The sequence below is a fragment of the Guillardia theta genome, assembly GCF_000315625.1.
Source record: "Guillardia theta CCMP2712 unplaced genomic scaffold GUITHscaffold_74, whole genome shotgun sequence".
Lineage (NCBI taxonomy): Eukaryota > Cryptophyceae > Pyrenomonadales > Geminigeraceae > Guillardia > Guillardia theta.
In genome coordinates this window covers 395,295-407,788 of record NW_005434600.1, presented here as the reverse complement: position 1 = coordinate 407,788, position 12,494 = coordinate 395,295, and the positions used below count along the sequence as shown (strand labels likewise).

At 54.0% G+C, this 12,494-nt stretch overlaps 4 protein-coding genes across 4 annotated transcripts; 1 reads left to right on the top strand and 3 right to left on the bottom strand.

The window, feature by feature from the left end:
• Window positions 1-471: 471 nt before the first annotated feature.
• GUITHDRAFT_114359 (hypothetical protein) lies at window positions 472-1,934 on the top strand (the record flags this gene model as incomplete). The annotated part of the gene is made up of 12 exons (XM_005826555.1): window positions 472-615; window positions 662-707; window positions 760-807; window positions 863-928; window positions 989-1,043; window positions 1,096-1,164; window positions 1,213-1,257; window positions 1,312-1,378; window positions 1,472-1,518; window positions 1,572-1,662; window positions 1,778-1,834; window positions 1,887-1,934. The coding sequence occupies 12 exons, from the start codon at window positions 472-474 to the stop codon at window positions 1,932-1,934; spliced, it is 783 nt and encodes a 260-aa protein (XP_005826612.1).
• A 135-nt stretch (window positions 1,935-2,069) lies between these two features.
• GUITHDRAFT_76290 (hypothetical protein) lies at window positions 2,070-2,861 on the bottom strand (the record flags this gene model as incomplete). The annotated part of the gene is made up of 4 exons (XM_005826554.1): window positions 2,070-2,126; window positions 2,187-2,333; window positions 2,377-2,557; window positions 2,620-2,861. The coding sequence occupies 4 exons, from the start codon at window positions 2,859-2,861 to the stop codon at window positions 2,070-2,072; spliced, it is 627 nt and encodes a 208-aa protein (XP_005826611.1).
• Window positions 2,862-3,415: 554 nt separating this feature from the next.
• GUITHDRAFT_143405 (hypothetical protein) lies at window positions 3,416-10,423 on the bottom strand (the record flags this gene model as incomplete). The annotated part of the gene is made up of 22 exons (XM_005826553.1): window positions 3,416-3,538; window positions 3,658-3,727; window positions 3,780-4,261; window positions 4,410-4,455; window positions 4,613-4,720; window positions 4,768-4,822; window positions 4,873-5,272; window positions 5,389-5,444; window positions 5,819-5,888; window positions 5,934-6,014; window positions 6,062-6,118; window positions 6,170-6,289; window positions 6,416-6,511; window positions 6,657-6,773; window positions 6,833-9,124; window positions 9,211-9,337; window positions 9,487-9,563; window positions 9,765-9,813; window positions 9,849-9,891; window positions 9,992-10,064; window positions 10,171-10,341; window positions 10,370-10,423. The coding sequence occupies 22 exons, from the start codon at window positions 10,421-10,423 to the stop codon at window positions 3,416-3,418; spliced, it is 4,767 nt and encodes a 1,588-aa protein (XP_005826610.1).
• A 604-nt stretch (window positions 10,424-11,027) lies between these two features.
• On the bottom strand, window positions 11,028-12,443 carry GUITHDRAFT_143404 (ammonium transporter; the record flags this gene model as incomplete). The annotated part of the gene is made up of 5 exons (XM_005826552.1): window positions 11,028-11,060; window positions 11,124-11,165; window positions 11,196-11,219; window positions 11,730-11,783; window positions 12,126-12,443. 5 exons carry the CDS (start codon window positions 12,441-12,443, stop codon window positions 11,028-11,030), a joined length of 471 nt encoding a protein of 156 aa, XP_005826609.1.
• Window positions 12,444-12,494: the final 51 nt, after the last annotated feature.

Genomic DNA, 12,494 nt, shown 5'->3' with positions numbered 1-12,494 from the left:
TCAGCAGTTGCTTTTGAAGTTTCAAAAAAAGGTTCGCCACGAAAACCCCTAAGCAATGCGGAGTGAGCAACATCAACTCGTGCTCCCCTCCTCCTCCTCCTCCTCCTCCTCCTCCTCCTCCTCCTCCTCCTCCTCCTCCTCCTCCTCCTCCTCCTCCTCCTACTCATCCTCCTCATCATCATCCTCCTCCTCATCCTTCTCCTCCTCCTCCTACTCATCCTCCTCATCATCATCCTCCTCCTCATCCTCATCCTCATCCTCATCCTCATTCTCATCCTCCACCTTCTCCTTCGCCTACTCCTGCTCCTCCTCCTGCTCTTCCCCCGCCTCCTCCTTCATCTTGTTTCGTCATTTTGCTTCTCACCGTCCCCCTCCTCCTCTTCCTCTTGGCTTTGCCGTGCTGGTGGCTTGGACTGAACTATTGGACAGACGTTGTAGCCTCAGCAAAGAGCTGTTTTGCGGTGAGAACACATGTTCACTCAGCAAGCCGCCTGGGGAGAAGGCTCCTTTCCCATCGCGGTAGTCAAGATGCATGTCTGCTACGTGAGAGTGACTTGCAAGACAGGACAAACTCACGGCTGGGATCAGCATATCCCGACCTCTCTGTGGGAGAAGGTAGGCAGTCTGACAAGTGAGCTGGTTTCTAGCTCACCATTACCAGATGTTCATCGCTTCTTCGTCTGCTGTTGGAGCGCTCAGGAATCCTGGTATTCACGTCTATAGACGGAGGTGCTCTTGTCACATTATTCCACTTATCAGAGAGGGCGGATCTTGTTGCTGCTCTAGGAGACACTACGGGAGTCCCAGGTTGACTTGAGCCTTGTCACTGCTCTCGGACTGACTTGAGATCTTCACATGTCAGCTCTAAGGAACATACGTCGTAGAATGCTCAGCGATGAGTCGGGCAGGCAGATTTTGAAAGAGAAACGTGAGCTGTTGCCTTCTGTCGTATCAAGTCGTGCGATTGTTCACTGACTTGCGTTTGCAGCTATCTTGAGAGATTTCGTTGAGCTTGAAAAGATGGGCTCATACAAGGAGGGGAGGTACATCAAATTTCGACAGAATGCTGCTTGCACTCGCATGACAGTGTGCCAGTCTGGGAAGAGCTTACTTCGAATTCATGAGCTCTCGTGGGTTTTCACCTCAAGAACGCCCATGCGTGAGGTCCTACTAGTTGATGATTGAAATGAAGCCCTTGACCTTCCGTTGCAGGTTTGTGGACGATCCCGAGCTAGCGTACATCATGCTGCGATACAGGTCCGACTGTGTCAAACGGCTTCCTTGTCTTGTTCGGCACTCACATGGGCACAGAGAGGTTCACGACTTCGTGCATGTCCTGACGGGGTTGGGAACTTCAGTAGAGGGAGAGATAGTGCAGGTGAGGACAGAGGATGAGATACGGACACGGACAGGGCGAAGGGGCGGGGGGCGGGGGGCGGGGAAAAAGATTGCTGACGCTGGTAACGTATAGAAATGGTTCGAGCTTCTTCAGACGGGACTTCCCGTCTGTCTCCTCAGGTACACAAGTTCCCCTCCAGCCCTTCCCTGGCGTCTCCTCACCATGACTGCAGCGCCACCGTCGGGCCGTTGAGGATTTCAGTTTCCGACAGAGTTCGATTAGCGACAGAGTGGGTGCCATGGGCGCTGAGGGCGTCAGTGCAGGTAAGGCCCCTTGTCTTGCGGCGACTTGCTAGTGCGGGGTGATGTGGAAGGATGTCACAAGATGCGATGCGCTTGGTACGAGCTTTTCTTTCAGCGTGACCTTCTTACGTGACAGGTTCCCTTCTTCATGAATTTGTATTATGAGAAACTTCTCGATCGCGATATCGAAAATGTGAAAAACTTTCCCTTGAGTTTCACTTTGCCGTTCTGACGGAGGGCCGCAGTTGAGGCGTGAGCTGGACGTGCCTCCGCTTCCACATGGAGCGCCATGAAACCTTTTGTAGTTTACACTCACTTCTCTTGACGGCTGATGGTTTGATGTTGACCGATATCTTGCCTACTTCTTGTCCTTCAACAATGCGAAGGTGAAGTCTCCCTGTTCTCAAACACGTCAAGAACGACATGTCTCATCCAGCACTCGCTGCTACCTCAACAGCAACCTTGCCATCAACGTATCCCTTGCCCTGAGACATCACAAAAAGCATAAGGAAGCACGATCATCATCGTCTCACAAAGCTCCTCACGCTCATCTTGCAAATCCCGAACTTCTTCTTGTAGTTGGTCACATGCATCTCCATCACGAGCACGTCGCCGGGAACGAGCGGCTTCCTCCACTTGACGTTGTCAACGCCGCCGAAAAGAAAGTCTTGTCCTGGCTCAGCGAGAGGAGGCTGTGAAAGCTTATCAGCCCCGAAAGTGTCAACAAGGCTCCACCTGAAGGGCAACGATGCCGCCGAGCTGGGCCATGGCCTCGATCTGCATGACGCCAGGCATGATGGGGCGGTCAGGGAAGTGGCCGGTGAACTGAGGCTCGTTGGCGGTGATGCATTTGACCCCGACAGCCATTTCGCCGGGAACCAGCTTCAAGACCTTGTCGACGAGGAGGAAGGGATACCTGTGAGGGGTCAGAGAGAAGCTGAGAGAGGAGATGAGGAAGTGTGCGAGAGAAGTTTTGACCTGTGGGGAAGGATCTTCCTGATGTCTCCGTCCATGAGGACCGCAGGAGGGTGTTGGAACCCTTGTGAAAGCGCCTCGGCATCCGCCCCGATCACCTTCGGCGCCTCTGCCTCTCCTGCCTGCATGCGAGGACCAGCAAGACGGAGGGAGGGGCGAGCAGACGTGGTGAGTCTGGCAGGGCTGGAGGAGGGGAGCGAGGGGGAGACGAGGAAGGCCGACGAGGAGGCGGCGAGCGACAGCATTGCGATTGCGCGCATCATGCAGGATCAGAGGGAATGGGGGCTGAAAGAGCACAACAGGTGGTAGGGTGGTCAGCAAAGGGGTCATGCAGTTGAGGGTAGGGTCTTTATATGAATGGAATCAGGGTGGGGTACAAAACAATATCTGATGACCCACCCTTATCATACTTTAAAACAGCTAATCTCACCGGTGGTGTACTTTTGAAGGAGAGGGTGGGGTGTCGTGAGTGATTGTGCGGATCCAGGGGGAGAAGGGTGGGTTTAGGGTTCATATAAAGGGACTAGCTGTGAGACCTGGTGACCCACACCCTGATCGGTGGCCCCGTGCCGGGGCCCGCCGCCTGTCAGTGTCGGAGTCGGGGACACGAGTCATCACATTCGGCCCTTGCCGTAGTAGTGTCCTCGTACTGATTTTTGACTTAACTTTGAGTAAACAAGTACCTGGTACCCGTGTGCCCGGCAGTAGTAGTACTCTGTGGCTCCGAGGTTGTCGAGGCTGGAAGGCTTTGTATTTGCTCACTGAGTGACTAACTTGGAAGCAATTTCTTGTTGCTACTCTAGTTCCATCCGCTGCCGGTGAAGAAGGGCGATCCGACGATCTCGCGGCAGAGCCTGTGCCAGAGAGAGTCAAGCAAGAATTGAGGCGAGCTCGGAGGACCGCCAAGAACTGACTGCGATCGCTGAAAGAGAATGTGGAGAACTGATTGTAAAGATTTTCCAGCTCCTGTCACGAAAGTATTTGAGAAAGAGGAAGGGCGATGGCGATGACAAGGCAAGTTCGGCAAACCTGATCTCTGACCTCCAACGCCATCTCCTCGTCTCGGCCCACTGCTGACTGCAGTTGCTGGTTTTCTTCCCCTTCGTCTTTCCTGGAAGCATCAAAATCTCACTGAGACGACTCTTGATCTAGCGCAGACTTACTTGACAATGGCCACTTTGATCTTCCCCACGCCACTTGCATCCGTCGCATCTGCGTCCTCCATGCTGTACGAGCACTCTGACGCCATGGCGAGGTTCAAGTCGTTTAGCCTGGGGCCTTGCTCGTGGGTCAGCTTCATCCGAGCTGCCGACGACTGGCTGTGTGTCAGGATGTACTTGTACGAGCCGGCATGGCGCCGCCCCTTGATCGGGATGGGGGGGGCAAGAGACTCGGCCCTCGGCCCGTAAGTCGCATCATGACTAGTCTGCGACGTCTTGCGGAAAGGCTCGTACAGCTCCTGCCGAGCTGCCTGGCCTAGGAATGGGGCAGGCTCGGCTGACTTGCTTCTGAAGCGAAGGAGGGGGCCAGGCCATCTGTCTCGGACATGGCGGGGAGATCTGTCAAAGTCCGTGGGTGACTTGTTGAAAACAGATCTTGCTTCCTCTGACAGCCGCGATGAGGTGGTGAAGTAATCCTCAGCCTGCTGTTTGACATGTCACTGATGAATTGCAAAGATGCGGTGGAAAGATGTGAGATTTCAGCAGAAAACAAAAATCAATAAGAGAGTCTTGAGTAGAAACAAGCAACATGGAATCATCGATGAAACAAGGAATGTAGTAATCTTCACTTACCGACGCTTTGTTGATTTGAAATTCATCTGGGAAAATTGAGAGATCACTGTAACTGTGACGTAGGGAGGTATTCCATTTGGAGTGCGGCCCTTTAAAAGTTTCTCTTTTCTTTTCTGCTTCTTCCCTCATTCCTCTTTCGCCGTGAGGGCTCCTGCCATACTTGTTTCAGTTCTCTTCCTGTGGCCCAACAATCAGTCAAGCACCGCACAGAAACCAAGTCGTCACGGAGGCTATCCGGGAGAAACATGTCGGGGGAGGTGTTCCTATGAACGCCTCGATCTGAGAGCATGTGCTTGCTCTCCATGTACTGCCTGCAGCAACAGCATCATCATCATCACACATCTGAGCTGTCGCCTACATGAATCTCGAGTTTCTGCCCTTCCATTCTGAATCTCGGGCTGAAAAGTACAAACCTGATGGCGGCGGGTCAGGTGAGAAACTGGCAGCTCATCAATCAGCTCACTGAGAGACGACGAGTGACCGACATTGCGCAGTCCCACCACTCGATCGCGAATCTGGTCAGTGCTAGGAGGGAGGTCACGGGAAGGCGAGGAGGACGAAGGCGGATGATGCGATGAGATCCGTCTCTCTCGGTGGTAGCGGAGGGACGAGAAGTCAGCTCGACCCGAGCTGGGCTGTCTCGACTCCTTGTCGTCCTTCCTAAGAGCGGACGCAACGTTGTGCTGGTACCTCAGCTTCGTCATTTCGAACTCGCGGTACCTCATGGAGCTTCGGATCTGCTCTACCTTGACCTCGTGACCGTCGGACCCGAACTTGCGGCTGATGAGCTCCCTGCGGTCCTTGACTCTCTCCAGGTAGTCGGAGATGCTCCTATCCTTCCCCAGCCGCAGCATCTCAACCCCCTACCCCATGATCAGTCTACCAGCAACCTGCGGTGCGTCAACTTTTGACGTTTTTTTTGTTCATGCTACTGCTCTAAAAAAACTCTCAGTCTAGTAGGCTACCGTAGTACACTTACAGGCTCGGTCACCACTACGGACACCAGCGAAGGCCTGCCATGGCTTTGAGGTGATCCTGTTGATAATGCTTGGAGTATCGATGGTGATGGTGATGATGATGGTGATGGTGATGGTGATGGTGATGATGATGGTGATGATGATGGTGATGGTGATGGTGATGGTGATGGTGATGGTGATGGTGGTGGTGATGGTGATGGTGATGGTGATGATGATGGTGATGGTGATGATGATGATGATGGTGATGATGATGGTGATGGTGATGGTGATGGTGATGGTGATGGTGGTGGTGATGGTGATGGTGATGATGATGACGACGACGACTGGTCTGACCGTCACAAAGCATGAGATCACTCATTTACTTGTTAACATAAACCAAACATTTCCTGTAGCCATCTCATCAAGCAGTAATCTCGCGGAAACAAGACTTACTGCAGTTTGCCCCTCGTAGTCGAACGCATCGCTTGTGATCACTCAAGACTTTCCCCAATGCTCGCGTCACCTGACATCATGGTTCATCGAAGCTGCTGGTCCCTCCACGGCTCACCTGCGTTCGGAACGGATAAACCTTGTGGTATGAAGCGATCTTGGGCACTCGTGACAAACAGTCAAGCGCTCTGCATCGGACCTGATGCGGTGTAAGCAAGACCAATGTGAGAGCAACTAATGGCTGACTATCAGAGACTCGGAGAAGGAGGAGCAGTCCAGCAGCGCCTGGATCAACGTAGAAAGCTGATGACAACAGTCACCACCACGTGAAATTCAGTCACGCTAGTAGCCCACCTGCCCCTCCATGAAGCTCGTGCTGTCACTGCCAGGGTTCGGCTTCGAGTCTTGATCGATGAAACTGAAGAGAAGTTCAAGGGCAGCAACTTTCGTCTCCTTGGCCGGGCAGTTGAGCGCCTGTCAGACTTGCGTCAGGAGAAGCAGCAGCATGGCTTACCAAGAGGAGGAAGGCAAGGGATTGCGAGGAGGAGGAGTGGGATGAGAGAACTGGTGAGGGGGAGCGGGAGAGGGAGGGGGAGGCACCTGGACAAGGAGAGGGATGACTCGAGGAGCTTCGAGCGCGACTGCCTCTACGGGCGTGCCATGGAGGAGATGAACAAGCGCCATCAAGAAGAACTCCTGCGATGACATGAGATGGACGGGGGAAAAAAGAAGTCAGACGTGCCTTCGATCCCGACGATGCCCTCGTGTAGCCGTTGGCAAGGAAGTGAAGCTCCTGCCACCAGCTTTGAGACTGCCCAGCTACACCTCAGCTCGTCCTCACCTGGCTGAAGAACCTCTGCCTCCACAGAGGCTTGCAGATGAAGTGGTTCTGCTTCGAGAAGTCTTTGTCCAGATCTCTCGATCCCAAGACCTGATACCCGATGACCCCATACTTGGCCTGAACACCCAGCAGTCACTGACGCAGCCTGTCACCTGTCACCCACATCGAGCACAAACCTCGTTGCTCTCGGTCAGATAGCCCCGGAAAATTTCGACAATCACTTGCCCTTTCGGGTGCCCACGGCAGACCAGAGCCTTGGCGATCCATGCGAGGAATTGGTTGGCTGACCACGCAAACTTTTCCTCCTTGACTTTGGGTAGGAGAGTTTGCTCTACTATGAACTGATACATGCTCTCAAAAACCTCGCCGTCCAGCTTGTTCATCACACTCGCCACGATGCTCTTCCTGCAGTCTCCCGGGTCCTCTTGGGAGAAGTCAAACCCGTCTAGCAAACTTGCGGCCAAGTTCCTCACAAACCCCCGCTTGCTTTCATCCAAGAATCGCAGGTCTGCATGGACCGCCGACATGAAAACAGACTGAATTATCTTGAGCTGCTCGCAGGAAAAGCCCGACGGAGCTATCGGAGTCGAGTACTTGTCCAGCAGGAGCGACACCAACTCCTTGCTACCTCCCCCCTCACCAACGAGCTCCAGAGTCGCGCGAATCATCCCAGCCAGCGGCTCGAAGCAGCCGGCAAACGAGGAGGATTGGAGCTGATCGCAAGAGAGATCTGCGACTAGCTCGGGAACAATCTTGGTGGCGAAGAGAGAGCCAATGGAGACACACTCCTCCTTGACTGCCACGTCATCTCCTCCACCTCCAGGCGAGACGCCGTTGTGCCTCAGTCTGACCGCGTCAATCACAGACAGCAGACCCTGAAAGATCAGCTTCTGCCTGCCGGCTACCCCTTCCCTCCTCCGAGCCTCCAGGAGAATGTCAAGAGCTGCTCTCGCTACTCTTACACTCACAGCAAACGAGGACCGCAGGACTTCCAGCCCGTGGCCCCATAGCGCATCGTCGTTGAGACAGAGAGCCGTGAAACCAGACAAGGTCGAGATTGCAGCCGGGTGATCCTCCTCCTCCATCATGGCGAGACAACTAGATACCAGCCGCTTGATCGATACCAGACGCTCATCCTGACTGCGGCAGAGAGCAACAAATTCCCCGACCAACATGTCGAAGGCTCGTCTGACATCGTCTTCGCCGCCCATGACAGGGATCAGCTCGCAGATGCTCTGAAGGGAAGTCTGCTTCAACTTTGACGACTCCTCTCCTGCAAAGGAGTCGTGGACGAAGACAGAGGTCAACGTGTCAAAAGTATCCTTTGACACCTCTGACAGGGGATGCTTCCCCCCAGCAGCCGGTCTGCCTTTCATGTACATCCACAGGGATCGCGAGCTCAATAAGATCTCATGGATGACTTGGAGCGCAGCATACATCCGAGCGAAGCCGCTCTCGCCGCCTGAAGCGAGCACAATATCTCTCAACGCGTACAGCGAGTCATGCAGGACGAACTTGGCCGAGACGGGATGAGCAGAAACGGCGCAGAGGACAGTTGAGAGGCCTTTCCTGCTCCGGAGCTCCTGCGGGGTCTTGAGGTCGACCGTCGTCTGCATCTTCAAGGTTTTCATGATGGTGTGCAGGCAACTTGAGCCAGTCGCTTCCTGCCTCTCGTCCCCAACCTCCTCTGCCGCGATCCGTAGAATATGCCGCAGGCAGGACCGCGCTCGTTCTTGGACTTCCTGCTCGCTGCTGTCTACGATCTGAAGGCGGAGGGACGACCAGACCTGCTGGCAGCCATCGTGTCCCAAGGATCCCTGCACTCCATGCTTGGTCGCGAGAGTTGCAAGCAGGTCGAGAGAGTCCAACCTGCAGCCTGTCGACTCAGCCTCCGCGAGCTTTGACAGCGCAAGGTCCAAGGAGAAGGGGATGAGCAAGAAGTGACAGGTCATGCACTCGAGCAGAGCTTCTCGCAGCATGTCTGCTGAGATCCCAACCTTGTCGTCCGGGGGAGGAGTGAAGGTGATGGGGAAGTAGCAGGAGAACACGTTGAAGAAATCCTCCGCCTTGTCCTTGTTCGTGAGGAACTTAGCAGCTATCCTTGGGATCAGCCTGAAGCAGAGCAAGAGGTTCCTAGGATCCCTCTCTCCGTTCATGCATTGCACCCAACACTCAAGAACATCCACATCCTGCTCGCTCAGGGGCAACTCCAACCTCCCCAGCGCCTCCTCCACTAACCCGAACGCCTTGTGTCGGTCACTGAGGGCAAGAGACTGTACGTGCACGTACTTCAAGACGCCGACGACGGCATGCGTCGCTGCTCTCCTCAGATCATCGCTGAGAGGCCCATCCAGGGACTCTATCAAGAGCTTGAGGCCTCGCAGAACCTCCTTGACGCAGGGCTCGTCTTGCAAGCGATCTCCGTAGAACTGGATGAGGGAGCTCTTCGACTGGGGATCGGAGACGGGCTGAGCAAGGAATGAGTAAGAGTGAAGAAGAGGAGAGGAGGCGAGTGTTACAGATGCTGAGATGGCCTCGTTAAGGAGCTGTTCACCCGCGTCAGTGTCAAGTTCGGTCCGCATGCCACGGTCACCATGATGCCTCGATTCCGAACTTCGTTGTTTTCATTGGTGAGCGCTGACTGAGCCTGTTCCACAACCCTCAAGATGGTCAAAGACTTCCTGAGAAAACGAGAAGTCAGTCAGCAGAGGACGTGAGACTTGCAGCGAAACCCTTTCAGCTTCTCTACAATGCTGGCCAAACAACGCTCTGGTAACAAATTTAGGTATCAACAAACATGAGCGTCCAAGTTAGAAACTTCAAGATTAACCTGCGGACTTCTGCTCTGCAGTCAGCGAACAGAATTCGTCGATCTGTCCCCTCAACTCCTCCATGCGCCAGCGTGTTCTAGCGCAGCAGACAAGTCAGCCAACACGTGACGCTGGTCGGACATTTCTCTCAACAAATCCTTCCCTCCCCTTGCTCTGCTCAAGCCTATTCAGCTGTCGTCCACTTACAGCATTGCTTCTGTTTCTACCATGCTCTCCTCTTCCTCTTACTTCGCTCATCTTCCCCCTCTGTCCTCTGGCCCTCGCCACGGTCCTCTACCCCATCCCCGCACGCAAACTGCATGGAGGCAGCAAAAGAATTGATACCCCTGAAATAGAGAAGAAATAGCTGCCCTCCTCGTACAGAAATCCTTGCCCACCGAAGGCGATGCCGTCAACACCATGTGCTTGCAGAAGAAGAGCATCGTGAAGGGGAACCTCTGCAACATGGTCATACAGAAGATATGCAGCATCGTCCACATCCCAAGGTCAAGAGATACTACTCACACATCTCTGCGAAGCTGCACATCTTCAGCGTGTCCCAGTACGAGGCCGTGCTCTTCTTAGACTTGGACACGATCTGAAGCAGCTCTTCGAGATGCACAAGTCAAGCATGCTGAGTCAAGGCAAGACCATAGCATGGAACAGGGACCGGGACCCTTGGTCGAGTGCAAGTGTGAAGTTACTTGTAGCTGCGCGTGGGTCAGGTCTGTGCCATAGACCCGGTTGATGACATCCAAGGGGTCGATGCTAAGAACGTCATACTGATGGTCATACTGGTTGTATGACTGATCAAACAGCCGTCTTATATGGGCTGTGTCGCTCCAAGGGGCTGTCGCTCCAAGGGGCTGATGGGACTGCCTTGAGGATCATCTCGGGCCTGACCACGTTGCTGGCCAGCAGGAGGGCAAACACTTGCAGGGCCAGGATCATCAGCATGACGAGGATCAGGAACCAGAGCGATTCGGCGGTGATGGGGTTCCTGCGAAGCGTGAAGGGGTCTGGTGTCTCTTATGCGTTCTTACTTGTATTCTTAACTGCTCTCTTTGGCATGATACCCCATTATATGTTGTGTAACCAATGCTACAAGTGATCTTGGAACGATACAAGAAGAAGCTGCACACAGTTGAGACGGAGATTGCATGATCATGCTGGTTGTTTCTTGGTTGTCTTCATCTTCCAGTGGACGGTGTTGGTCCTCCTCTTGTTGGGTTGGTTGCCCGGTGGTTGGGAGGAAACTTGGCGAGCAATGTTCGTCTGGCGCTCCAGGCCAAGCGCTGAGCTGGGAGATAGGTGGGTGCAAGGTGGGGGAGACAAAGGCAAATGAATGCATCTCATCATCGTCGCGATTCAAAGAGAGCAAGGACCTGAAAACCATCGTCAATGTCGACCACCTGATGTTCCGTAAGCGCATGGCTGCCAATTGCCGGGCCTTGTATCCTTACAGGTTCAAAGATAACATTGAAATGAGGATGATGGATTTGTTGGAGCAGAAGACCTTGGTCAAGGTCGATATCGGTTTTGCAATGGAGACTTCTATCGACTACTTGAGCACGTTTGCAAACGCCTTCTGATCCTGGCAGCATCTATCTGTCTCTCGTCGGAGTCACAGGCCTTCCTGTGCTTCCGAATACTTCACCTCCATCGACTCCTTTAGCTCGTTCATCGCCGTCTTCTGATCCTGGCAGCATCTGTCAGTATCCTCTCAGACCTTGCTGTGCTTCAAGGTCGATATCTGCAGTTCAAGGTCGATATCTTCGTCCTCCATCATCGCAGGGTGGTCGTGACTCCAGGGTTATCTTCGTCCTCCTTTGTTTGCTCCGGTTTGCCTTTCTTTTTCAGTCAATAAAAGCTTCTCCGACTTCCTTCAGAGCCTGCAGAGGAGGGACGAGACGATGTTGCGCGATACAATGCAGTACGAGAGTTTCCCACGACAGTTGAATATGAGAAGATGGTGTTTGCACCGTGACTCGCCAGCAGCTGATGTGGCGGTTGAGAGGAGGGAGACCGTCCGAGTCATCGTGACTCAAAGGAGTCTTGACAAGGATCGGATGTTGCTCGTAAGACTTGGTCGAGCAAATCAGTTGCAAATGAACGTCAAAGTACTTTACTCAATGTTAAGTTAAATCAGTACGGCTGATATGTGCATCAGTACAATCTGACCCTGCCAGCGAGATCGATCTGGAGATCTACCTCAAGTGTGTTGGGGATGAGGGGGGAAGGAAGGAGCAAGGGAAGGACCTACCTGGTAGAGGCAAGTTCCGAACGTCAGGGGGACATGGCAAGAGCGGGAAGCAAGCTGAAGACAGGGGAGGGAGGAGAGGAGGAGGGGGGAGAGGAGAGGAGGAGGGGAGAGAGGAGAGAGAGGAGGAGAGAGAGGAGGAGGAGAGAGAGAGAGAGAGAGAGAGAGAGAGAGAGAGAGAGAGAGAGAGAGAGAGAGAGAGAGAGAGAGAGAGAGAGAGAGAGAGAGAGAGAGAGAGAGGAGAGGAGAGGAGAGGAGAGGAGGAGGGGAGAGAGGAGAGGAGGAGGAGGAGATGGAGGGAGATAGAAAGAAGAGGAAAGAGAAGGAAAGGGACGAGAAAAAGTAAAAGGAAATGAAGGCAGAGAGAAAGGAGGAGGACGGGAAAGTGACGAGGCTCACCAGCAGGGAGGCTCCGAGGAAGACGAGGAGAGCGTTGTGCGGAGAAAGCTCCTGCCCAAGATGTAGCGACCGGCGCTTGCCCACCAGCATGGAAGCGATGAGGCCGGACACCCCAGCACTTACATGTACCACGTCCCCTCCTGCGAAGTCCAGACATCCTGCCTCTTCCAGGAACCCGCCAGGTCCCCATGCCCAGTGCGCGACGGGACAGTAGACGAGGAGATGCCACATGGCGATAAAGATGAGCATGGCGCTGTAGCGCATCCTCTCAGCGAAGGAACCGCAGATGATGGCGGCGCTGCCGTGAGGGTCAGTCATACTCTGCTGCTCGCTCCGAGCGGAACCTGATGACGGCAAAGGTCATCTGAT